Here is a 25,916-nt window from a genome sequence, read left to right on the forward strand (position 1 = left end):
TTTGAATTTGAATTTGAATTTTTAGTGCTTTTGTCTATGGCCAGCTGTCGCCACTTTTTATGGTTGGCATGTGTGACTTTGTGAGTGTGCAGTTTCGACGCTCGTGCGCTGCCGCCGCTCCAGTGTCTCTTTTGAACTTGTTATGTGACGTATATATATTTGCATGTTTACTATGGTCGATTAGAATAGAATACGTGTAGCATTAAATCGCGTTGTACAGTGAATATTAGAAAGTGTTGTGGATAAAATACATTGTAAGTACAATAAGCGATTAATTTTATGTAATACTAAATTCAATAAAATTTGCATCTCGTTCGATTGGCTTGTATTCTTCGATTTTCTTTCAAATATATAACCAAAGTGTGAATAAAATTATATTATTTGTGTTTTTGTTGTTGATTTCACTTTTTAAATTCTGTCGTTCGTTGTTAATTTGTTCGAACAGGTCTTTTTTATAATATTTGGAACGCAAGCGGCGATGTTATTTCTTTTTTTTATAGTAGGTTATATACCCAATCCGGGTTTTCGAGGTGCACGGCGACAAGGTGTTATTGCATTTGAATCATATGAAATTTTATATGCATTCTTGTTGTTTATGCACTTCAAATATTTTTAACATAATATTTTCGTAAAATTAAAATAGGAAAATATGTTGGACTACGAAATATACTATCAAATATTAGTATTGATTAATTAATTTTTGTTTAGATCATAAATAAATAAATAAAATTCATATGTGTATGTATACATATACACACACGCACACCCACACACACACTATATATATATATATTATATATATACATATATTGAATTAATAAAACAGCCAATGCGTCGATTTAGAAAGTTTATTTTAATTTTTTTATACGTTTCGAGACTATATGTGTCTCATCATTCAGCTAAAAGAAATTTACAATATAAAGTAAAGTTTTGAAATAAAATTTATACATTAGAAAAATTAATTAAAAAACAAATTATACACACCAGATTAGGAAAAAACACACTTAACTATCACATTTTACAACACAACAATCACATGCTACTACTGTATATATATATATATATATATATATATATATATATATCTATAATATATATATATAGATTAAATCTTCAGGGCATCCATACATCAATTAAAAATTGTAGAATTTTATAAAATCTTTATTATTTCCACACATAATCTTATGCCATCTTCATGCAATTTAAATTGGAAAGTTCTTAGTTAACTCATAATAATAATTCATAATAACACTGTTACACTATTTCTTGTCAATTCAAATCAAAAATATTTTTAGATTGATTTTTTTTAAATGTTAGATAAAATATTGCAACTTGTCTTTTGCAAACTTCAGTTTTGTTTTGCATGGAAGCTGGAGCAAGTTGCAATGTTTCACCTAATATTGAAAAAAATTCAATCTAAAAGTAATATTTTTGATTTCCTTATTATAGTAGCAAACGTTTCAAGTCCTGGTTTAACCCATCTTCAGTGCATACAAGTAATTAAAAGAGCACAAATGTGAACACTAACTAATATAAACATATGTAGTTATATAACAAAAATTGTTTAATAAATATTAAATTAAAATAAATAATGCATTTGAAATGCATACAAACTTCCGAACAGTCAACATCTACCTTATTTATTTATTTTAATTTAATATTTATTAAACAATTTTTGTTATATAACTATAATTATATTAATCAGTGTTAACAGTTTTGTGTTTCTTTATCAAATTATTTGTATGCACTGAAGATGAGTCAAACCAAGACTCTAAACGTTTGCTACTATAATAAAGACATTTTATTTAATTGAATTTTTTTTTATTATTGGATGGATGGTTTAAGATTTAGATTTTTTTATTCGACGTTCAGACATATCTTGAATGTTGATTTTCAGCTAATCGTCGAAATAAAAGAAAACAAAATAAATAATAAAATATTTATTTATACGTTTCGACACGGATTGTGTGTCATCATTTTTGAAATTTTTGTTATACAGTATCACACCAGGATTTTTTTTTATTGTTTTAGAGCTTTGAACAAAGAATCCAAATGTAATAAAAAACAGAAAAGTTTTTTAAACGTTTAAACTTTTAAAGTTTTGAAAAGAACTACATATTTCTTTATTTATTTACCGACGTTTCGGAACTAGGTACGTTCCATCTTCAGGACATCTGTCAAGAAACATGATCTTGATAAGATTTAAACAAACCTTAAATATATTTAAGAAAAGTAGAAAATGGTAGATTTTTTTATATAAAATGAATAAAATTGTGGATGAAAGAACATTACAAAAACATTACAATATAATCAAAATGAAAGTAATAAAAATAAATGAGTGGATTATATAACAAAATATTAGAAATGTTAGAAAATTAGAAACTTTTTTTTAAAAAAAGGGTAAAGAAAAAACAGAAATAATTACCTGTATGATTGATTATATATACGAGGTGTGTTCAAAAAGTACTCGGAATTACTAATAATTAAATTTCGCGGGTCTGGAGTGTCTGATTGTCAAAATTTTTTTTTTATTGTGTTGGTATACATGCCCCTAAAGTATGATGAAATTTTCAGCTATATTCACTGTTTACTTTGTCTGTGGTAGTCGCTAAGGTTCGACGTGTTTTTCTGAGCTCGGCGATTTTTACAATGGAAGAATTGAAAAGTCAAAGAATTTGTATTAAATTTTGCGTAAAAAAATGAAATAAAGTGTTGCAAAGTGCAAAAATTCACCAGATATGGCTCCGTGTGACTTTTTCCTATTCCCAAAGTTGAAGAGACCCAGGAAAGGCGGTTTTCCTCGATTGAAGAAAATCGCTGAGAGTGCTCAAGGACATATCAAAAAGTGAATATCAAGGGTGCTTCGAAAATTGGAAAAAACGCTGGCATAAGTGTATTATATCTGGGGGGGACTACTTTGAAGGGGACCACAATAATGTAGACGAATAAATAAATATTTTTTTGAAAAAACGAAAATTCCGGGTACTTTTTGAACAGACCTCGTATATATATATATATATATATATATATATATATATATATATCTGAAATATTTTGCAGCCCAATCGTCGAACTAAAAAAATATTAAAATAGATTTTTTTTTATTCCATTAATGAAGTAAAAAACAAATTCTATTTTAATATTTTTTTAATTCGACGATTGGGCTGCAAAATACTTCAAATATGTATTAACGTCGACAAAACTGTCATATATATGTATATTTATTTATTTGTTAAGAAAAAGTCGATTTTTTTCCTTTGTGACCATATAAACTAGCTTTTTAATATTCATGAAATTTAAATTAATTAAAATCTTATATATATTTTGATAATCAAAGGTATGTTAATTGAAAGGATTAAATCGGTTTATATTTACTTACCATGCATTTTGATGCAAGCGTTGAACGCAATAAAACCGCATCAATCGTGTAATTATAAAATCGTACCCCAATAGTTTCATTGTGAGTATTATATAGTTTTCTATATTGAATATTAAATATTTGCTAAGCCTTACTACGAACTTTATCTTATTTCCTATTGCTCTCAATTCTTTTATCTCCTTATAAATGAAATGATGGAAGTGCTATATTGTCAACACATGATCTCATTCAATTGTAATTGAATTCACAAAATCTTAATAGGTATTTCTTATGGCATTAGTCAAAGATGTTGTCAATTCACAAAATGGCTTGTCCTGAAATGTAGTTAAGCACAATTACTCGTATAAATCCATTTATCTAGAGCAAATAAATTTATTTACTTGAGATGAATAATTGTTTTTGCTAAGGAATTTTATATATTTGCTGATGATAACATGTTGATTGTATGCTGATTCTTAAAGTGGATGAATAATGAAATATATCAACATTTTATATCTGATAAAAATTCTTTTGATATTATTTCTTATTTATTCATCCTATTACTGGAACAGGATTTAGTAACCTTTTTTTTTCTAATTTTCTTGTCGACTACGTGATCATTTGAAGATCAATTGTTATAATAAGTTATGTAACTTTGTTTACTATATTTGATTCATTAACGGAAATTTTGCAGCATAGTAAAAGTTTTTAAATGATTATTCACAAGTGAAAGTAAGACAGTTCTTATATTTCGTTTTTTTCGAGAGGCGTTTTATAATTTCACATTAGATAAAAATCTATTCACTAAATAAAACTTGAATTGCAAATGTAAGCAACATTACTAAAGATGTACAAGGTTCATATTGCATAAATTGCACATTTGTTAATGTTATTATATTACATTTAGTTAATATATTATCTTACTGCTAGTACTTTACTCTTATTTTTAAAGTGTTTCACACGTTTTTTATTTATATATTTCCTGTTTCTATAACTTAGACGCAACCAGAACACAGAATAATTTAAGTATTTTAATTAATTCTAAAAGGTTGTGCAAATAGTTTTAATATAAATCTTTATTATTACATTGGAAGTAGACGTACATTTTTGAAATATACGGATTATATTGTTAAAGAGCACACGAAGAAGAATTTTTCATATATTTAGCATCATTGTTCAATATGTTAAACGATTCTTGCGCAACTGAATATTAAATTTTGTTCTATTGATTACGACTTCTTTCAAGGTTTCGATGCGTATTTTCCAAATTTTAATTTGTTTATAATTAACTTCCCGTAGGGTAAATTATTGTAATCGTCCAAAAATTGAAATTGAACATTTTTACATTTCTTCACCTTTTGGAGGTGTATGTGTGTGTGTGTGTATGTATGTATGTATGTATGTATGTATGTATGTATGTATGGATACAATTTTTCGTCCACGTTTTCGGGCGCACAGATCAATCGATTTGAATGGTTCAGAAAACATTCGATTTTTATTGATAGAGAGATGTGCTTATTAGTTTTTGGCAAAGGCAGGTCCAGTCGTTTCGGAGATACGGAGCAAAGAGTGCAGAAAAGTTTTTGAGAGAATGCAGCATCTGATTTGAATGATCCAAAAAACATTCAATCCGTAATGACGGGGAGAAATAGTTTGGCAAAGGTAGCCGTTTCGGAAATACCGAGCTAAATGTGCAAAAAAGTGTAGTTTTTGAGAGAAATAAGGATACGATTTGAATGATTCAAAAAACTTTCTGCTTGTGTTGACCAAACGATTGCTTTTGGATTTTTTTTTTAATTTTCAAATTTTTTTTTTGAATTTCGAAAATAAATCGAATTTTAGTTTTTTTCTGGCTAAAGTTCTAAAGCTCACTAATGTACTAAAAATAATTTTAACTTTGCAATTTAGTTTATATAATCCCTATAAATATTAGACAATGTCCTTTGTTTTAAATTCGATTGATTAAGTTTTGTATATTCATTTTTCTTTAAACATAAGTTACAATAATTGAATAAGTAATCTATTTGAAAACATTTAATATTCCTCGATTATTTCATTAAGGTACGGGAAGTTCCAGCAATTTGCCTTAAGGCACGATGCCATTTACCACTAGTTTAATTTTTATTTAAGTACTAAATTATTTGTTAAATTATATTTATTATTTAGATGATTTTATGATAATTTTTTATGTGTAAAACCGCATTTGAAAGGATACTTATCCTTATAAGTTAGTAATTTATAATAGCATTCAATCGTTATATGTAGTTATTAATTTTATCGGAATTTCATGCATATGTGGTTTTATTGTTTTGATAATGACAAGCTATAAACATTATTGGCACTGTTGATGTTAAACATTCTTTGGTACTTTGTTTGTTTATGATTTTTTAAACTTATCTTTGATGTTTGTATCACGAAACATTGTTTTAAAGCGTAATTTTTGTAGTACATTTTTGTGATTTAAAAATTTGAAACATTCCACTATTGATTACCGGTTAAAGTTCGATCAAAATAATTTGATTGCACATACTGATTATCTGTTTTGTTAATGATGAAATATTGCATAAGAATTTTTGTTATTTCATCATAGAATTTACAACTGTCTTCAGTGGATGTCTAGAAAATATAATAAATTCTTGAAGTGTTACTTCTACTTCATATAAAAAGTACTATTTAGTGTATCCACTAATTTTATTTCTACGAAATAAATCTAGATAGAGACTTTAACTATTCCTTTAACAAATAAAGTAAAACTACAATTATCATAATATAAATAAAAGATAGTGCAACCTATAAAACAATCTACATGTGCTCACATGTTACAAACTATACATTCTGTTCAATTTTCACTCACATCTATATGTAATTTTTGTATGTTTCAACTAACCCCAGGTGTGATTTTTTTACATTAATCAAGATAACTATTTGAACAATTCAGCAATCACAAAAATGGTTACAGATTATCAAAAGTTGATAAATTTGAAACAAAATAAGATATGTAACATTTAAATTTAGTCGATAATAATAACGCAAACCAAAATTTTTTGATAGATAAATTTTATATTACATGTCAGAAATAACACACGTAGCTATTGTCGTTGAAGATCCTATTGAAAACCGGCTGTTGCTACATACCCCCGTTACAATAAGCTCCCAACTCTCCTATTATTATATATGTTGGCACGATTTTCACTTCACTTTTCAATTATATTTGGGATCTTTATCATACTGCTTGACATCGAGCTGGTCAAGTTGAGATCGAACCAGAGGCTACTGTATGGTAGCTTACGTTTTTAACTATCATACCATGGCGGACTAAAACAAAAGTAAATAAAAACGGATATGAAATTAGTTTTCTTTTACGTAGCAGATTTCTTGCGGATGGGTTTATTTTTCAGTCTTTCTGTAAAGTTAACAACCCAAAGGATTTTTCCTTGTATATGGTTTTGAGCTAGTTGATTGGAATTATTGTAGATTTTTTAATTACAATCTGTCACACTTACAAGGACATTCAGTAATTGTTTTGACTTTATTATATGGATTTTTGAATGGATGGCAACCCAGTAGTTGTGCAATCCAATTATGACTAATTAACTATACTCGAAGTATTTGCTGACATTTTTATTACATATATGCAACTATACCCACGAGAGGCGATTTTTACTTGAGGCTATATTTGAGATCTATAACCTCAAATGGAAATTTGACATCAAATTTATCCGATGTCTGGCTTTGGTGGTAGCGGGAATCGAACCGGCGAACCCGGGACTAGTTGGTGCTAGCCCACTTTTTTTTTTATTATTTATTACTTCTTATTTTTACTTTTTATCTTAAATACTACATATATTTTTACTTTTTCCTTACATATTTTTACTGTTTATTACATCTTTCTTTTTAATTTTTTTTTACGAATATTTCTTCCAACGGCAAGTCCGTGGGTTTAGTTGAAATGCACTCAATCATGGATGCACAAAGTCAGAGTCCTTATATTTTTCTGCTGTATAGGGATACAATTCGACTTCGTTTTTACTTCAAAGCGATACAATATTACATTAGTACCTCTTTACTTCCAAGTGTCATGTTGCCGCTACAGCTGTGCCCACGAAAGGCCATTTTCACTTGAAATCATATTTGAAATCTGATTTCAATTGAAAATTTGATATGAAGCTGCTTTGATACCGAACCGACCGAGGTTGGATTCGAACCCGGGACTAGGGTACGAACCGATATCGCCACCGCTGGCCCATTGTAGAATTAATTTATTTATATATTACGGCAAGCTTATTCATAGTTAATATTAAAAGGATAGTCTTCTATATATATAAAAATAAGTCGGGTTTTCCTTCCTGACGAAATAACTCCAGAACGCACGAACCGATTTCGACTAATTTTGCATTCGTTGGAAAGGTCTCGGGTTCCGCAAGGTTTATAGCTAAGAAAATTAGTGGTGCATGGCATCGTGCCCTACTGCAAATTGCTGGAACTTCACGCACCGTAATTAAAAATTCGAGTAATGACATTAGTGAGAATTATCAGAATTATGCTTGGTTAAGCAATTCTTGCCGCAAAGAATAATGATGTACACGCACTGAATTTCACCATTTAATCAAAAATTGCTGGCGATTTGGTGACATACCAATGATTCCGACTGGTCTGCCGTTTGACTTTAAACGATTTCAATTTCCAGTTTGCCTTGCGTTCGCAATAACAAGTCGCAAGGCCAATCGCTTAGTGTTTGCGGGATAAATTTCAAATAGATTATTTAAAAAATCATTGTTTTTCACATGGGCAGTTATACGTTGCCTTTTCACGAGTTGGAAAACTATCCGCTTTGTTTGTGTTAACGTCAGACAAAAAAACAAAAAATGTGGTTTACCAAAGAGCACTTCAATGAAACGGATAATTTGCGGATTCACTTTCATTTACTTAGAAAAGTTCAACTAAAAAACACTTCATTTTTGTAATCGAAATAAATTCATTACTGTTGTATAAGATCAAATTTTTCCTTATCAATTATAAAACAAACAAAAAATTTCTTCATCTTTCTCACGAAACCATCTGGTGGCGAAACGAAGTTCGTCGGGTTTGCTAGTAATTTTATAATAATCATAGTAGCTGCACGAACTTCGCTTCTGAAAAAAAAAGAGCTGAAAAAAGCATTCGAACATTAAATACAATGTTCATCATCAAGTTCATCATATTAAAGTCTATTTGACCACCAGTTAAGCTCTAAATTCTTGCACAAGGTTGAAAGTTATACTCATTTAAAACCGTAAAAATGTTAAATTAATAAAATGGCAATAAAATTTTTTTTTTAAAAAATTAAAAAATATATATGGTTGTACAGGCGATCAAATGGTCAGACTAAATAGATAAAGGATAAGGGTTATGCAAGAAAACAGTTATTGAAATCAAATTGAGAAAATTCAGTAATGTCATAAAAAGTTACTTCTTTAAAAAGTTTAACTAGGGAAGCATGAAATTTTTTGCTGTCTAAGTTTCGGATGTTGAGTGGAAGTTTATTCATAAGCTGAATACCTAGACCGTCGATCGTATTGAATGAGCTCTCTAATTTATATGTGTTTTTTTTTAATTTTTCAGTTTAATTAATCAGTTTTTTTTTTTTTTTTTTTTTTTTTTATTGGCTTCCTCTTATTATACAATTAGCCATATAACATACATTTTAACTTAAATATTTTCTATATAATTTTAAATATACATATTTATATTTTAATTTGCATGGGACAGTTAGAATATTGTGTTTTTTAAATATGGGTCTGCAGGAGGCTTTACTGGGCAAGGAAAAAATTATTCTAGTTGTGTGTTTAGAACTTGTTTTAAACATAGTTCCATTTAATTGCAAGCAGAGAAAAGGTTATCGTTTTATTTATCGGGTTTCTAATGTGAACAATATCTCGTAAATATGCAACACAATGCTCCAACAACAAGACGGATCAGTCGGTCGAGATCCGCAATTCCTTATCATTTGACCTTCGCGGGAGAGCGCCTGTAGCACGCGACCGGGCTTATACAATCGGGCGCAGGCACGAGCCGATCGCCGCAGTGCTATGCCATGCCATGCCACTGATGTTATATCATAACGCAAGACGGATATAATACTTTCATTTATCAGTACCACGAACAATCAAAAATTCCTAGGAAGAATAACTCGTCTCTAATACGTGTGCGAATTTTAGTACTCTACATGGTATAGTATCATATATATTATATAACAAGCTGATTTTTAAAAGTTGATTTTTGATATACAAGTTTATTTTAAATTACATTCATATCATATTAATATTTATATTGGTGTTTAAGTTTTAATATTGCACTATTTGTTTCAATTCATTGGGAGAAACACTAAATAAGGCAACTTACACGTTTTCCTTAACGAGAAAAAGAGGTCTAAAGAAATATCAAATTTTATTTATACTGTAATTAGAGTTTTACAGATAAATGCATTAACTTTAGATAAAGAGTGCAATAAATTTTTTAACTTGCCTTAGAAAATAATGATGTTTGGGTGTGTGTGTGTTCGGATACAAATTTTCATCTACGATTTTGTGAACACGGGTCAACCGATTTGAATAATTCAAAAATAGTTCGCCAAAGGCAGCTCCCGCCGTTTCGAAAATACGGAGCAAAAAGTGCCAAAAATGGTAGTTCAGTTTTTGAGTTAACGGTGCGTCTGATTTCCGATTATTCAAAAAACATTTTATTTGTATTGACGAAATGAAGAACTGATACAATTTTTGGAAAGGCAAATCTAGCGGTTTTGGACATCCAATAAAGAACTTAAAAATTAGAAATTTCCTCTCTACGCAGCTAGTGTAAACGTAAAAAAAATCAAATTTGCCAAAAGTCTTTTTTTCAGAAATTTTAAGACTTTCAGAAGTCCAATTTTTTTGAAGTTTGGAAAAATTTAGAATCTTTTTTAAAAACATTAATTTTTGGTACGGGAAGTTTCAGCAATTTGCCTTAAGGCACGATGCCATGCACCACTAGTCTTGTTATATTATTAACATTCATCAGAACTATGCTTTTAAAAATGCAAGTCAATGTTGTCCTATCTCTATTTGATGATTTTATTATCAGAAATTAAAATTACAAATGAATTTGTATTGGGTAAAACATACAGACTATTTTCACTTTGAAACATATCGCTATCTATATTTTCATGAGAAAACCTGTCACTACTGCTTCACATCAGGTTGTGCGAACCTGGAATCTCTATATGGAACGGAAGCCCATATCTCCAACCACTAAGTCATGGGAAAGCCCTAAACAAATTTATGACAGTATCACCTTGAAATGAAATTTTTAATATATCATTATTGATATCGTATTAATCTAACGAACTTAAAATTTTACCATATCAATACACTATTTTTTCGCATTAAATTCTTAGATCTCCTCTTTTCAAATACACAAATTTTTGTAATTACAAATATTGCATAATATTGATTAGAAAGTTCAATGTATTTTCTTGTAAGATAACGTTTTTAATTAACTCTGGCAAATCTGGGAGTCTGTTACTATTCTGAGTCATTTTCTGTTTTATTTGACGAAATATAATTGCTCTTAACCAGAGTTAACGGTATCGCTCTCATTAAACTTTGTGTCGTCAGAATCAAGGTAAAATGTTGTTTTAAGGTAAAATGCCTTTTTGGAATTGTTCATTTTATTCCGGCACAGCCTCAAAATGAAAATAGAGAATGATTTTCTGTTTGTTTCAAAAGTTAGAATCTATATAGCCAACACCCAAAGATTTAATAGCATGACGAGTGCACTCGTCAAGAAACAAAATTCTGCCACTTCTTCATGACGTGTATATTCGGCAATCGCAGTTACCTGGTTAATATGTAAAAAAATGCAAAGTTTGTTCGATGGTTACAAATAGGAACTTCGTATTTAGACAATAAGTTCAAATGTCAGAAAACAGTCAGTTGTTCATAATACTTCATCGCATGTTTAATTTTCTATTTTAAGACTTTCCCGTTATATTGATTTCGCATAAGTGTTCTTACTGCGTTTCTTGGTCGTTTATTCTAATTGCTTTGATGTCTATGGTATCTTCAATCCATTGTGCGAAGAGTAAAGTGTTTTTAAAGTAGGTAAAATGGTAAAGTGACATTCAAACAAATGAATAATATTATAATACTAATACTACTTACAAGTTCTTATATACTTCTATAGAAAAGCATACACTGCCTTGACGGTTCTCCGTTTCAAAACTTTTTGGGGCCTTTAGGAAGTGTAGAAATTTCTCAAAAAATAAAAAATACTTAAAATTTAAAAAAATATTTATCCATCATTATTATATAATTTTGCAAACAAAATTACAAACATTTCAAATTAAATTTGTACACTTCTTGCCTTTTCTTTGACAAACTGACTTGTTAAATCGTTTTTTAACTTCCCGTATAGTGGGTTATAGCAATCGTCCAAAAATCGAAAGTTATAATTTTTGCATATCTTCACGTTGCAGTTCCTGAATATTTTGGCATACTTTATAAAAAAAAATGGATGTGTGTGTATGGGTGTATGTATGATGTATGGATACAATTTTTTGTCCACGTTTTCGGTAACATCGCTCAACCGATTTGAATTATTCAAAAAGCATTCGATTCCCATTGATAAGGAGGCGGGCTGATTAGTTTTTGGCAAAAGTTGATGCAGCCGTTAAGTTAATTAAGCTTTTGACAGAACGGAACATCCGATTTAAATGCTTCAAAAAACACGTCACTTGTATGTAATGGAGAATTAAGTTTTTGCAAAGGCAGGTTCAGCGGTTTCAGGGATCCAGAAAAAAAAGTTTAAAAAATGCCATTTTACGGTCGAAAATCAGATATTTTGTAATTTGAATCAACCGATATGAATGGGTATAGTTTTCAAAACAATCTGCCTTCAAAAAATATAAATATATCTGTAAAATATCAGTAAGGCATTTTTTAAAATTTTTCAAATGTTGAAAAAAATTCTAAATCCTCAAAAAAATATAAATTTTCTTTTCTGAGCTTTCAAAAATTTGAAATTACGTTACGGGAAGTTACAGCAACTTGCCTCAAGGCATGATGTCATGCCATTTGACATGTCATTTGTGAAATAAAAACAATTGCAAATTTTTAATAAATTTTTGCTTTTGCTAGTTCGGGTTCAGAAAGCCCCATAAAAGTGATACGGTGGTAGCTACGCCTCTGCTTCTATATTATATTTTCTTTTGCTTTTATAGCTAGAATCTCAGATTGAAAAAATTATATTTACGCGAAAACAGATTTTTATTTGTTGCATCTCATGAGTAGTTTTTCTTTCATTATTTCAATTTGTATAAGTAGTAATACTAGATGTCACTGTTTTTATGAACTTAATGATCATATCAAATTTATCGCTTACGATTTTATTTATCTTAATCATACGATGATGGATTTGTTTGATAGCATATTTATCTCGCAACTAAAAATACTTACTGATACAATTATATACTGATATAATTATATGCATGCATATATATGTATGTATATATATATATATATATATATATATATATGATTTTATAATACTTAAATGCCTTTATTTAAATTATAATGCTTAAATAAAATCTGTATTTTATTACTGCTACAAAGTTTAAGCTAGAAAATATTGAAATCAAATTAAAAGTATGAAATACTTATATTTTATTTAAGGATTTAATAAAAATATCCTGGACAAAATTTGAGATTCAAATAAATAGAAAACATTACTTATGGTATTTATGTAATATTTGTTCTTATATTAGCTATGTTAAATAACTACAACGCTATTACCGAACTAAGGTACACTTATGCAAAATCCTATATATTTGTTATGGAATTTTAATTCCTTTCTTTTGATTAATAATTGCTATTTGTTTGAATCTTTTGTTTGATTGTCTTTTTGTTTTGTTTCAATTTTGTAGATGCTAAGTTTGCAATTTTGGATATTGTAGAAGTACCAAAGTACCTATTATTATTTAAATGGACGAATTTCAAATCCATCTCTTGATAGCAATATGTTTCCAAACGCAAAGTTTCTTAATGTCTTTCTCCGACATTGCTGGATCAATAAAAAAAAATCATCTGTATTTGTACATTGTAGTAATAAACTAATCTCATAGACTTAGGACAACCATTTAGGTTACCATCTATAATATAAAGCTAAATCAGCCCAACAGCTCACAGACCTTGTTAAATTCGGATTACTGTTAAAAATACTTAAAAATACAAATTTTATAAAAAAATCTCTCACTTGCCGCAAAATTAGTCTCAGAAGTGATTAAGACTTGTATGATCTTGAGGCTTTAATGGAGATTAACTTCATATTTAATGCATGTATGGGTAATACATACTTGGTTTTAAGGCTATCCTTAAAAAAACACCGCATAAGACTTTTTTATTAGAATTTAACGCGCAACCTTGAATTGTTGGTTTTATCTCAATATGATGCATGATCGAAATATCCAGGTATTTTGCGGTCGGCAACAAGATACGTTAAGATTCATTCAATGTAATGGAAGCAATTTTCTGAAGTGTACAAAGATACCGATTATTTTTGGGTATTACAATGATCGAATTGGTATTTCAATACTTATTACTTGCTCTCGTTTTTTGTGACTTTTCTGCTTAAAGTAAGTGAACATGGTCAAAAAATACTTTAGTCATTAGTCATATCTGGGCAGAACTACTGGATTGCCTACCAAAAGTCATACACTTACATACCTATAAGATTACAGAATGTCCTCGTAATATAGACAGATTGTAATTCAGAGGAGGGAAAAGTTATTAAACTTTTTAGCGCTAAGTACAACATAGTACAACTTGAAGTAGAAATTTTATATCTTACTACACCATTCATAATTATTATTCTTTAAATACATTTGTAGGTGTCTAGTTTCATAATGGAATATTTATTTTCTCATGGTTATCGAATGAAGTTGTCTCGAAAATAATTTAACAGTTGTTTACATTAATCATACGATACTTAAGGTGTATCAGATAACGAATTAAATGCAACTGATATGGAAAATATGAGATAACGAAAGTGATTTAAGGTGGCTGTCGAAATTTCGAGTGGTGAAAAGAGGATCTCTGAGATTATTGTTAAATAAAAATAAAACCAAACCATTTTTTAGGCAAAAGTTGAAATATAAACAACTATTGTTATAATAACAAATCCAATTTCAATTCAGTCATATCATTCAGTGTATTGTGCCTTCTGGTAACTTCCGTCAACATTTTGATTATTTTCAACAAACCGGGTCATAATTTTAGTCCTATTGGTCAAAAGCCTATCTACAAACATAATTGAGAATGTTATTCGCTCTTCTTCAGAATCGCCATTATCAATATTATTCTTTTTTTTTCTTGCTGGCTGCTCTTCGACATCTTCTCATATAAACCGGTTTGTTTTGCTAATTCCACTGCTTCTTTCATGATTTCTCCCATATTTTGGAGAATCCCCGAGCTGAAAAAGCGCGTTAAACAAAACAGCATTAAGCAGTGTCTGACTGTAATATATTAAAACTGTCTGTGCGAAATCGAAAGTTTCATGTTTTGTGGTCATGCAAGTGCAAGTTCATGTTTTCTGGTTCGAACTTCCATTTTATATTCAAAAACATACATTAGAAGAAAAAACATTTTTGATTTATCACCAAAAATTTTACACTCAGAAGAAACCTTGAAAGGGGATTGTTCACGGATTGTTCACGGAATCTTTCGGAATTTTTTTATAAAAAAAACGAGTCCAAAAACAATAACTTTAAAAACAGATACAAAAACTTCACATGATTCTTACAAAATTTTATTACATTAATTTATAAAACAAGATTAACAACACACAGACAGAAAAAATGTTAACGGAATATAAAAAAAAAGAAGAATTAACCGATTCCACAAATAAATTCAACTTTAGTCTTCTTTTACTCATAATAGTACAACAATTGTAATCGAGCATTTATAACTTTTAATGAGTGTTTGATTCTTATTGTTATAATAGTTTCTGACAAAAGTACATTTCATATCCCCTAAATCAAAAATAGTTTAGAAAAATAAAAACATAAATAATAATAGCTATAAAGAAAATTTTAAACTATATACATCTGTACACGCAACGGACTTGAAACTTAGTCTTGAATAAAGGAAAGTTACATAATTATAATTATGGAATTTTATGGTAATTTTATACGCTAGGGAAATATAAGAACTTCAACGTCCTACATTTAGCATCAATCAATGTTTGGATTCTATGCAAAGTATCACGTAGTGTTGTCAAGAGTTTTATATATTAATTTTTGTTCAACATTTCCGTTCTCAGAAAAAAATCATGCAGTTATCGTGCGAAGAATTGTCATGTTCAAGTTTTATGCGTGAGAAATACATGGAAGACCCTTTGTGCCAAATGCAATAAAAATGTTTACGGAAAATTTTTAAAAACAGAATGGTTGGATAAAAATTATTGTAACCAAGCCTTTAATGAGAGATCCTTCATTTAAAATTGTTAAATTGATTTTTTTTTTACAAAAAAAAAAAATCAACCGCCAAGTAGCGCATCTAGTTAATTTCCCTTTGATTTAATTTGCTCTGTTTATAGCCCGTGCGGCGGATGATGCAAATTGACTAATATGTATGATCTCACACTAGTTACATCTAATATTAATATTAATCATATACGAATGCTACAACTATTTATTAATTGAAGTATAATACAGGTAATAGTAAAAGGTAACAATACAGTTAACCTCCGTATAAAACGATAGTTACGTTCCAAAAAACTAGCGTTTTATGCGAATCCGTTTTTTACAAAAAACATGCTATTTCATTTTCGTGATAAAAATGAATATCTTTCATTTGCTTTTAATAGATTCCATATTTTATAATAGTTGTGTCGAATTCTCTTGTTACAGGAGTACAGTGTTATGCAGGGGTTACCGATCTATATACGTTCAGATCTATAATCTTGCAATCTATGACAAGTATCCAAAAATCTATATCACCTTGCGCTTTTATTTATTCAAGAAACCAAGCGGAAAGAAAGTCTAATCTCCTCTTAATCTCACGAATGGTATCTCTTGCATAATTGAAGAAGGAGAAAAATCGTGGAGTTACTCAATTTCACTCACACGATTCGTGTTCGACAGTTTATCTGCATTTGATAATAACATTAGGTCAGTAACAAGTATCGACAGTTCAATTGAAGTTAGATTGTGATAGGGTACTCCAGATCTTAACCGGTTATTATAAGACAACATGTTTGCGAGATTTACATAAACTAGGCGATAATTTTGCTTACAATTTCGCAATATTTCATAGTGATTAAAAGTGTAATTTCGATCTGCAATCGCATACTCTTAATATATTCGTGCGATACTTCGCCTGTAGTTTAGTGTTCCTTCGACTTTTTAGTGTTGATAGTGATCGTAAAGGAATATAAAATTATTTATTTCTAAAGTTAAGGGTAAGTTTGATAAAGTAGTATAAAATGGTGCGTTCATCCTACAATTCAATTTTCTGTGTATCAGTTTAGTGTGTTTAGTGAACTATTTATTTTATTAGCAATATTTCCATCATGTGAGTTTTGACTATTTTTAAATTTCGTAGTGGCTGTTTTTCACCAAATGATTATAAATATTTAATTAATTCGTGTCTTGCTTAAATTGTCGATAATGAATTTTAACTCAAAAATAGTAATGTATACATTTTAAAATTCTTGTCATAATAATGCACAATGAATTGTTAGACGTCTAGAACTGATCATTGTCTAATCATTATTATAACTATGCGTTGAACAATTGTAAAACAAAATTTCACACATGTCTTATGGATTATATAAACAATTTGTCAAGAAAGTCACTAACCAACAACACTTTACCATTGTAATGAGAAAATTCTGTTTAGTAGATTACTTGATTTTTTTGCGCTCTTAAGTTTGAAGTCTACACGGAACAGTGTTTATTCAAATGAATAACGCAAGTGATGCGTCTTTGTAAATCAATGATGAAAGCGTTTTTTGATCGTTGACATCGGCAGGTGACTTTGAATGACGCAGCTACTTTGGTTAGAGTGAATGCTGAATATCGACAGAGGTTGAAAATCAACTAACGAATGTATTATTAAGTTTTCCATTTTGAATTTAATCGATTTTCATAAATTTTCCGAAAAGACAACTCATCGGTGTCAATTAATATTCGAGCTTATTTTTAATATCTTTAGGTTTCAATTTTGTACTATTAATTTCGTGTCGGAAGACGTGAAACTTATCAGTGTATTTTGATAATTTATAAAATGATTTTATTTATCACTATCATCTTAGGAGACATCACAGAAAATCATTTGACCATTTTTATATTTCCACCAAATATATGGGTATATAATAAAAACAGTTTAGAATTTGACAAGAATCGCTATTTCGTATTTGTATTGGGCTTAAATTTGGTTTTTGATCTATTTAAGCAAAAATATTCAATTATTTTCATACCGGCAAGAATAAAGTAATTATTTCGATGGATGCAATACATTAGTTTTATAGAAAATTTCAGTTGACAAAAATATAAAGAACTTATTTCAATTGTTGCTTAACAATCGATTTATCGCATTTGTTCGGCACTTTAAAATTTCATATTTCTATAACATTAGCATTAATAAAACGCTGATTTCAATTATTGAGGTAAAAGATGATTACCAATAAATTACAGAATCCCAATTCGGATTGTAATGTATCTTTTTTGAGTTAATAATTTGAACTTTTGCAATAATTGCCATTTAAATAGCACTGAATGTTAAATTTATTAAGTTCAACTACATTTTGTAATAGGTTAATTAACCAAATTGTTGCAATTGTAATGTACAATTTTAAAATATATCACAATACATTAGTAATAAGATAAAAAAAAAAGTAATAAAGGTAATATACTCATATTGTAAAGATATGAGAAAATGATAGATGAAATATTTATTTCTTGAGATAAAAATATGAATTTAAAAGATTCAAGTAATTTGAAATATGTTATGTTATTCTTTATTGAAAATCTCTTGACTAAAACTATCATAAAAACAGGCATAAATATTATATAGTTAATTATACACAAAATCAGAATCATAAATTAAATGTAGACATTGTTAAAAATTTGTTACGTCCTTTATATTAATTTGATATCAAATTCTCCAATATAGCGGAATACACTCTGTTTAAATGTATACCTTTTTCCTTAAAAAAAGTAATATGATTCTTCATAAAGCTTGTTATATAAGGTTGTCAAATATCTCCCTTCCGCCTTTTTGTATCATAAACCAAGAGCAAAAAAGCGGAAGGGAGATATTTGACAACCTAATATCAGTTTAATTTTAGAATGTGTATTTAAATGTTTTATATAAACCATTTTTAATCGATTAAAGCGCAGTTAGTAATTGTTCCTAAGGGCCTTATTAATTATGCATCATTGTTGTGCTTCTATTTCCATAAGTTGTTTTATGTGTAGCTGCTTTGCTATTGAGCTTTGTGAAAAATGCTCAACAAAAAATAGTAGAGAAAAGACCAGAAAGTTCATTACCACATAATTGTTAAATACTACTTTTTTTAAATTTATTTTCACTGTTAATTAAATTATTGTTCTGTGCAGTAGTATGTTAGATTTTCATTAGTATTTCAGTTTCAGTTTAGATCTAACAAATTATTTTTTCTAGTTTTAGGATGTCAGCGAAGGCGATCCGCGAGGCGACAGGCAAAGACCTGTTGAACCGACATTTGCCTGCGGGTTCGGCCGCGTTCTGCAAATTTGCAAGCGTCGACGAATCAACAAGTTGGGGCGAATTAGAATCTGCCCATCCTTGGATCAAGACACAGGTAAACGGAGTAATATCGGATAAATTTTAAATAAGTCAATTTGAAAAAATATTTTTGTTATTTTTTATTATTTTTGTTTTATTTCAAAATGTATATTTATTATTTTTATCTGAAACAGTTATCACATTCGTCAACAAATATGATATAGTGTTTATATTTCATTTAACGTTATGTGGAATATTTTTAAAATTTGCATTAATTATTTAAATCAATTTTGCGCCATTATTATTATCAGGTTACTTTTAAATCGTAATATTCGTAAACAAAATTTATGCAAATGTAAATGGGTCATTAAATCTTATTTTTATGTTTATGATTTTTTTTGTTTTATAAATAAATAAATGAATTATTAGTTTTAATCAAATAAAAATGGTGATTTCAACATTCGATATTGTTCTTAGAATGCTATGTATTACTTTAACAGGAAGATCATAGTTTTCAATAATAGTTTATATTAAATAAAAATCAATCCTACGGAATTTCGCTCAATTAAAAATAAAGATGCTTACATAAAGCCGTATTGTATATTCGATCCACTGATTAAACGCACTTCGATGAACTCAATTAAAATTCGTTCATATGTAATGCGCATACATTAAAGGTATTCATAGCCACGTTTGTTCAGCAGTCGATATTACAAAAAAAACCTTGAGCCTCAACTATTATTTGCCGTTTGCTAGAAAAATACTTTGCAGACAGATAATGCAATCTAATAAAAACCCGTTTGTCCGTTTACCCGTTCAATGAGACAAATGAATTATAATTAGATTGTAGGAAAACGCTTATAGCCGTAGTTTTATAATAATAAAAGTATATTGTATCTTCCGCAATTGCGAAAGTGAAGCGGAATATTTCTATAGCATATCCAAGTACAATGCATATTGCAAAATAATTAGTTTGATTTGATAACTATCAAGTTTAGCAATATGTTGTTGGACGTATATATATATATAATTAATTCTTTTGAACGACTATGCAATCGGCGAAGGAAAATGTATTTCTAGATAATATGCAGTTTTCAACTTACTTGATTACGCATAGTTTTGCATGTAACTACTTAGACCTTGACTTGCATTATTTATGTAAAGAAACTTATCACATGGGCTGTTATTATTATAAATAATTTAACAATGATTTAATATTAAAAATGAATTTTTCAGCCTTTGGTTGTGAAACCAGATCAACTGATAAAACGCCGAGGCAAATTAGGTCTGATCGCTGTAAATAAAAATTACGAATTCGTTAAGCAATGGATTTCAAGTCGGATGGGCAAAGATCAAGCCGTCGGCGCAGCAGTAGGAAAACTTCGTAATTTTATCATTGAACCGTTTGTTCCTCACAACCAGGTTAACAGAATTACCATAAAGTTGTGCAAAAGCCATGCTTTATTATATATTTAAAATATTTAATTATTTTTAGAATGAAGAATGTTACATTTGTATCTATTCAAATCGATACGCAGATACAATCCTATTCCACCACGAAGGCGGGGTGGATATTGGTGATGTGGATGCTAAAGCTTTAAAATATGAAGTACCGGTTGGAGGTACCGTTGATTCCATGACAATTGAAAAATATCTTCTTATAAACGTGTCTCCGAAAAAAAAGCAGTACGTATATGATTATTTCCAGCATATGTTTCAAATGAATATTTATATAATATATTGATTTGTTTTGGTTTTAGGATGATATCAAAATTTGTGGAAAACCTGTACAATTTATATGTAAACTTATATTTCACATATTTAGAAATAAATCCGTTAGTTGTAACAGAAGAATCTATTTACATATTAGACTTAGCTGCAAAATTAGATTCAACTGCTGATTTTATATGTCGCACACAATGGGGGGAAATAGAATATCCGCCACCGTTTGGGCGTGATGCATATCCTGAAGAAGCTTATATAGCAAGTTTGGATGCTAAGAGTGGAGCATCATTAAAAGTAATTAATATTGTTAACAAAGTTACTTATTTCAGTACTTGATATCATAAGCATATTTTTAGTTAACTATCCTTAATAAATCTGGCCGTATCTGGACTATGGTGGCTGGTGGTGGCGCATCTGTAATTTACTCCGATACAATTTGTGATCTAGGAGGTGCGAGCGAACTTGCAAACTATGGCGAATATAGTGGCGCTCCATCAGAACAACAGACATATGAATATGCAAAGACTATTCTTAGTTTAATGACTAAGGAAAAACATCCAAATGGAAAAGTATATAATAAAAATGATGTAAATATTGATATTTCTTTTGATACAATCAATTTTTTTAGGTTTTAATTACTGGAGGAGGAATCGCTAATTTCACAAATGTAGCAGCTACTTTTAGAGGTATTATAACTGCTCTTCAGGAGTTTCAGTCAAGGCTAATTGAGCACAATGTTTCATTGTTTGTGAGAAGAGCTGGGCCTAATTATCAAGAGGGTTTGAGGTATTTTTGTTAAATACTTCTGCAACTAATATATAAGGGATAATTTGTTCTAAATTGCCCTTTTATTCATTTTAGACGAATGCGTGAAGTTGGTAAAAGTCTTGGCATTCCGGTTTATGTATTTGGGCCAGAAACACACATGACAGCCATATGTGGAATGGCACTAGGAACAACACCAATCCCTAAAGAAAACAATGTTGAATTTGCTACTGCAAACTTTTTATTACCCAGTGGGCAAGAGCAAAGTTCTCCTGCTAATTCTCGCAAAGGATCTTTGAATGCTCCCCAAGTATCAGAACGTCAAATAAGTAAAATTGAAGTTGATGGGGTTAATGGAGACATGATCAAGCAAGCAATGTTTAGCAATAAGACCAAGGCTATTGTATGGGGCATGCAAACACGTGCAGTTCAGGTAAAAAGAACATAAATTTTCATTAGTGGAATTTAACTGTTTGCACTATTCATTAACAAGCAAATTGTTTTTTGTACAGAGTATGTTAGATTTTGATTTTGTTTGTCGGAGAAGTGAACCATCAGTAGTTGCTATGGTATATCCTTTTACTGGCGATCATAAACAAAAATGTTATTGGGGTCATAAAGAAATTTTAGTGCCAGGTATGTGATCACTACCAAATTTATCCAAATTTTTTTTAATCCTTATTTATATTTAATTTGTCAATTCAAATTTCAGTTTATAAAAAAATGGAAGATGCCATGACCAAACATCCTGATGCCGACGTGTTAGTTAATTTTGCTTCATTAAGATCAGCTTATGAAAGCACAATTGAAGCAATGAATTTCTCTCAAATTCGTACAATAGCAATAATAGCAGAGGGCATACCTGAAAATATGACAAGAAAGCTTATTAAGCTTGCTAATGAGAAAAAAGTTTCTATCATAGGACCGGCAACTGTAGGTGGAGTTAAACCTGGATGCTTCAAAATTGGAAACACTGGTGGAATGATGGATAATATTTTGCATTCAAAATTATATCGTCCTGGAAGGTATTACCCTAAAAATATAATAAATATATTCTTGATATTAAAAAAAAAAAATTATTACTTTCAGTGTTGCATATGTATCTCGATCCGGCGGCATGTCAAATGAATTAAACAATATTATATCGAAATCGACTGATGGTGTTTATGAAGGAGTCGCAATTGGTGGTGACAGATACCCTGGAACAAACTTTATGGACCACATTATGAGATATGAAGCTGACCCTAATATTAAAATGATTGTTTTACTAGGAGAAGTCGGTGGTGTGGAAGAATATGATGTTTGCGAAGCTTTGAAAGATGGAAGAATTTCAAAGCCTTTGGTTGCATGGTGTATAGGAACATGTGCTGGAATGTTCACATCTGAAGTTCAGTTTGGACACGCTGGTTCATGTGCTAATTCTGATAGAGAAACAGCATTGGCAAAAAATACTGCTTTGACAAAAGCAGGAGCACATATTCCTGCATCATTTGATACTTTAGGAGTAGTTATAAAGAAAGTTTTTGATAATTTAATAGTTGAAGGAAAAGTAATTCTTACAGATGAAGTTCCTCCACCAACAGTGCCTATGGACTACTCTTGGGCTAGAGTATGTTTATATTATTGTCATGGTAGCATATGGTAGACTGCATAATTTACTTTTTTACGATGTTGCAGGAACTTGGATTGATTAGAAAACCAGCCTCTTTCATGACTTCAATTTGTGATGAACGTGGACAAGAACTCCTTTATGCTGGAATGTCAATTAGTGATATATTGAATAAAAATGTAGGCCTAGGTGGAGTTGTTTCACTACTATGGTTTCAAAGATGTTTGCCCCCATATGTTTGTAAATTTTTTGAAATGTGTCTTATGGTGACTGCAGATCATGGACCAGCTGTTTCTGGTGCTCACAACACCATTGTCTGTGCTAGAGCAGGCAAAGATTTAGTATCTTCTGTTGTCAGCGGATTGTTAACAATTGTGAGTATTAAGTTAAAATACAACTATATTTATGAAACCTTGTTTTACAATATTTTTTTAGGGTGATCGATTTGGTGGTGCTCTTGATGGTGCTGCACGACAATTTTCAGAGGCCTATGACAGTGGGTTACATCCTATGGAATTTGTAAATACAATGAGGAAAACAGGACAGTTAATTATGGGTATAGGACATCGTGTAAAATCAATCAACAATCCTGATATGCGTGTGAAAATAATCAAAGACTTTGTCATGGAACATTTTCCTGCTAAACCACTTTTAACTTATGCTTTAGAAGTAGAGAAAATTACTACTAGCAAAAAACCTAATCTTATTTTAAATGTTGACGGTGTGATTGCAACAGCATTTGTTGATATGCTTCGAAATAGCGGTTCATTTACAAGGTATATTTAAAATCTATTTATCTAAAACAGTTCTAATTTACTAGATTGATACATATATGTATATATATATATATCTATATCGCGTTTCAGAGAGGAAGCACAAGAATATATAAACATTGGAGCTATCAACAGCTTGTTTGTACTTGGACGTAGTATTGGTTTTATTGGGCATTACATGGATCAAAAACGACTTAAACAAGGCCTATATCGTCATCCTTGGGATGATATCTCATATGTATTGCCTGAACAATATAATAATTAACTTTTATTTTAAATCGTGAAATTGACCAATATATTGCTTTTAATAACATTTTTTTAATATATACTTAAGGTAAACATAAAATTACTTCTTAAATTCCTAATATTATCAAGTTGACGATGATTAGCTATTATAATAATTTATTTTCATGTTATCAATGGATTAAATGTAAGAAATGTTAAATATATTTATGTTCTGATACTTTTATATTCGGTTTTATTCATGCCACTACTTTGATTGTAATTCTGATACATATAAATTTAAATTGACTTGAAATACATAAATATATTTTTAGAAACACTCTTTTTTTTTAGATCTTATACAAAAATGAATTGACATGTACTTATTACCAATATATTTTTATGAAAAAATGGGATATTTTCTTTAAATTTTTTTTTTTGAAGAATCAAGTATTATAATTGATATAGCACTTAAACTTTAAATATTACAAATTCAATATATAGATATATTTGCATAAACTTAAAAAGAAAACATTACATATATGTCCAGACTGCCACAATAACCTTATGCAAATCCTTCCCCCACGAAGTAATGCCTAACAGCGGCTTCTGTGGGGATCAGAGGCAAGAGCAAAGCGGAGGTTTTAGTCAGTATTATACCAGGGCGGTATTGAGTCCGACATACCCAGACAAAACACCAGACTGAAATGCATAAAATCATTTCCTTCGCTATATAAAAAAAACAAAAACTGCCATAATAACCTTAGAAGAATAGAAAATAAAAAAAGCAAACGAAAGAAAGTATTATTTACAGAAAAGTACAACTACATACTTAAGCTTTGGAACAGAGTTAGGATAAAAAATTGGATTATAAATTGAAAATATAAAATTAGGCATCTAATATAAATTGTATATTCTTTTATAATGTTCACATAAAATGTAAAGATGTCATTTATTTAAAAATTAAGATAAAAATGATAAAAAAACAATAAATTTGTAGATAACTGAACATATTTATTACTTAACATTTACTACGCGCATCCTTCATAAACAGCTTCAAAAACGATGGATTCTCAAAATAAACACATACATTCTATTGGACCTTTGGTAAAGTTGCTCGCGCTCCAAAATTTTAAAATACATTAAATATTTACACCAGGCCCTATTATCTCAGTACAAAATCCGCGTTCACAACGCGTAGTTCCAGTCACGACCGCTAGGCGCCAATTTGGCGCTAGTGAGCCGATGACAAGTTTGACAGGTTAGTAATTCACGAGCAATATGTACCAGAAATGTCAAAATTTTGTTTTGATTCTTATTGTGATTGTTGTGTTTACAAGTGTTTTATAATTGTTTATACGGTTTTATTTGTGATTCAAACAAAATCTATAACTCTTAAATGAAGAGGATATAAAGCAGTTGTTAAAGCAGTGTATATAATAAAAATTTAATCACAATACATTTTGGAAGCAAGCTAGGGGCTCTTTTATAAGAAAGGCAAGGCTCCTCTAACTTTTCAGAATTCTATTAAACTTTGGAGGCTCTGGAAAAGCATAAATAGACTAGACTTTACATTTTTTAGGAACGCCACTGAGTTAATGAACGAAATCCAATTGCCGTGCAAGATGATAAAATAAGTTAATTTAATGCAGCAGTTTTTTGAATATTCAAGATAAAATCAAGAG

The 25,916-nt window shown here is 29.6% G+C and overlaps 1 protein-coding gene across 2 annotated transcripts; it reads left to right on the top strand.

Annotated features, from left to right (window-relative positions):
• The first annotated feature begins 116 nt into the window (after positions 1-116).
• Positions 117-24,370, top strand: LOC113376910 (ATP-citrate synthase-like). 2 transcript variants are annotated; one of them, XM_026617000.1, is made up of 14 exons: positions 117-254; positions 19,054-19,213; positions 20,374-20,559; positions 20,633-20,823; positions 20,898-21,156; positions 21,219-21,431; positions 21,491-21,648; positions 21,724-22,060; positions 22,140-22,263; positions 22,340-22,652; positions 22,717-23,236; positions 23,305-23,610; positions 23,672-24,012; positions 24,103-24,369. In XM_026617000.1, exons 2-14 carry the CDS (start codon positions 19,061-19,063, stop codon positions 24,272-24,274), a joined length of 3,273 nt encoding a protein of 1,090 aa, XP_026472785.1. In that variant the 5' UTR covers positions 117-254; positions 19,054-19,060; the 3' UTR covers positions 24,275-24,369. The 2 variants fall into 2 exon arrangements, with proteins under 2 accessions (XP_026472785.1, XP_026472786.1); XM_026617001.1 differs by lacking the exon at positions 117-254 and adding an exon at positions 16,414-16,538 and having other exon boundaries at positions 24,103-24,370.
• The last annotated feature ends 1,546 nt before the right edge of the window (positions 24,371-25,916 follow it).

Source organism: Ctenocephalides felis, unplaced genomic scaffold (genome assembly GCF_003426905.1).
Source record: "Ctenocephalides felis isolate EL2017-DRISC unplaced genomic scaffold, ASM342690v1 CF-g0.4_SCAFFOLD_01886, whole genome shotgun sequence".
Lineage (NCBI taxonomy): Eukaryota > Metazoa > Arthropoda > Insecta > Siphonaptera > Pulicidae > Ctenocephalides > Ctenocephalides felis.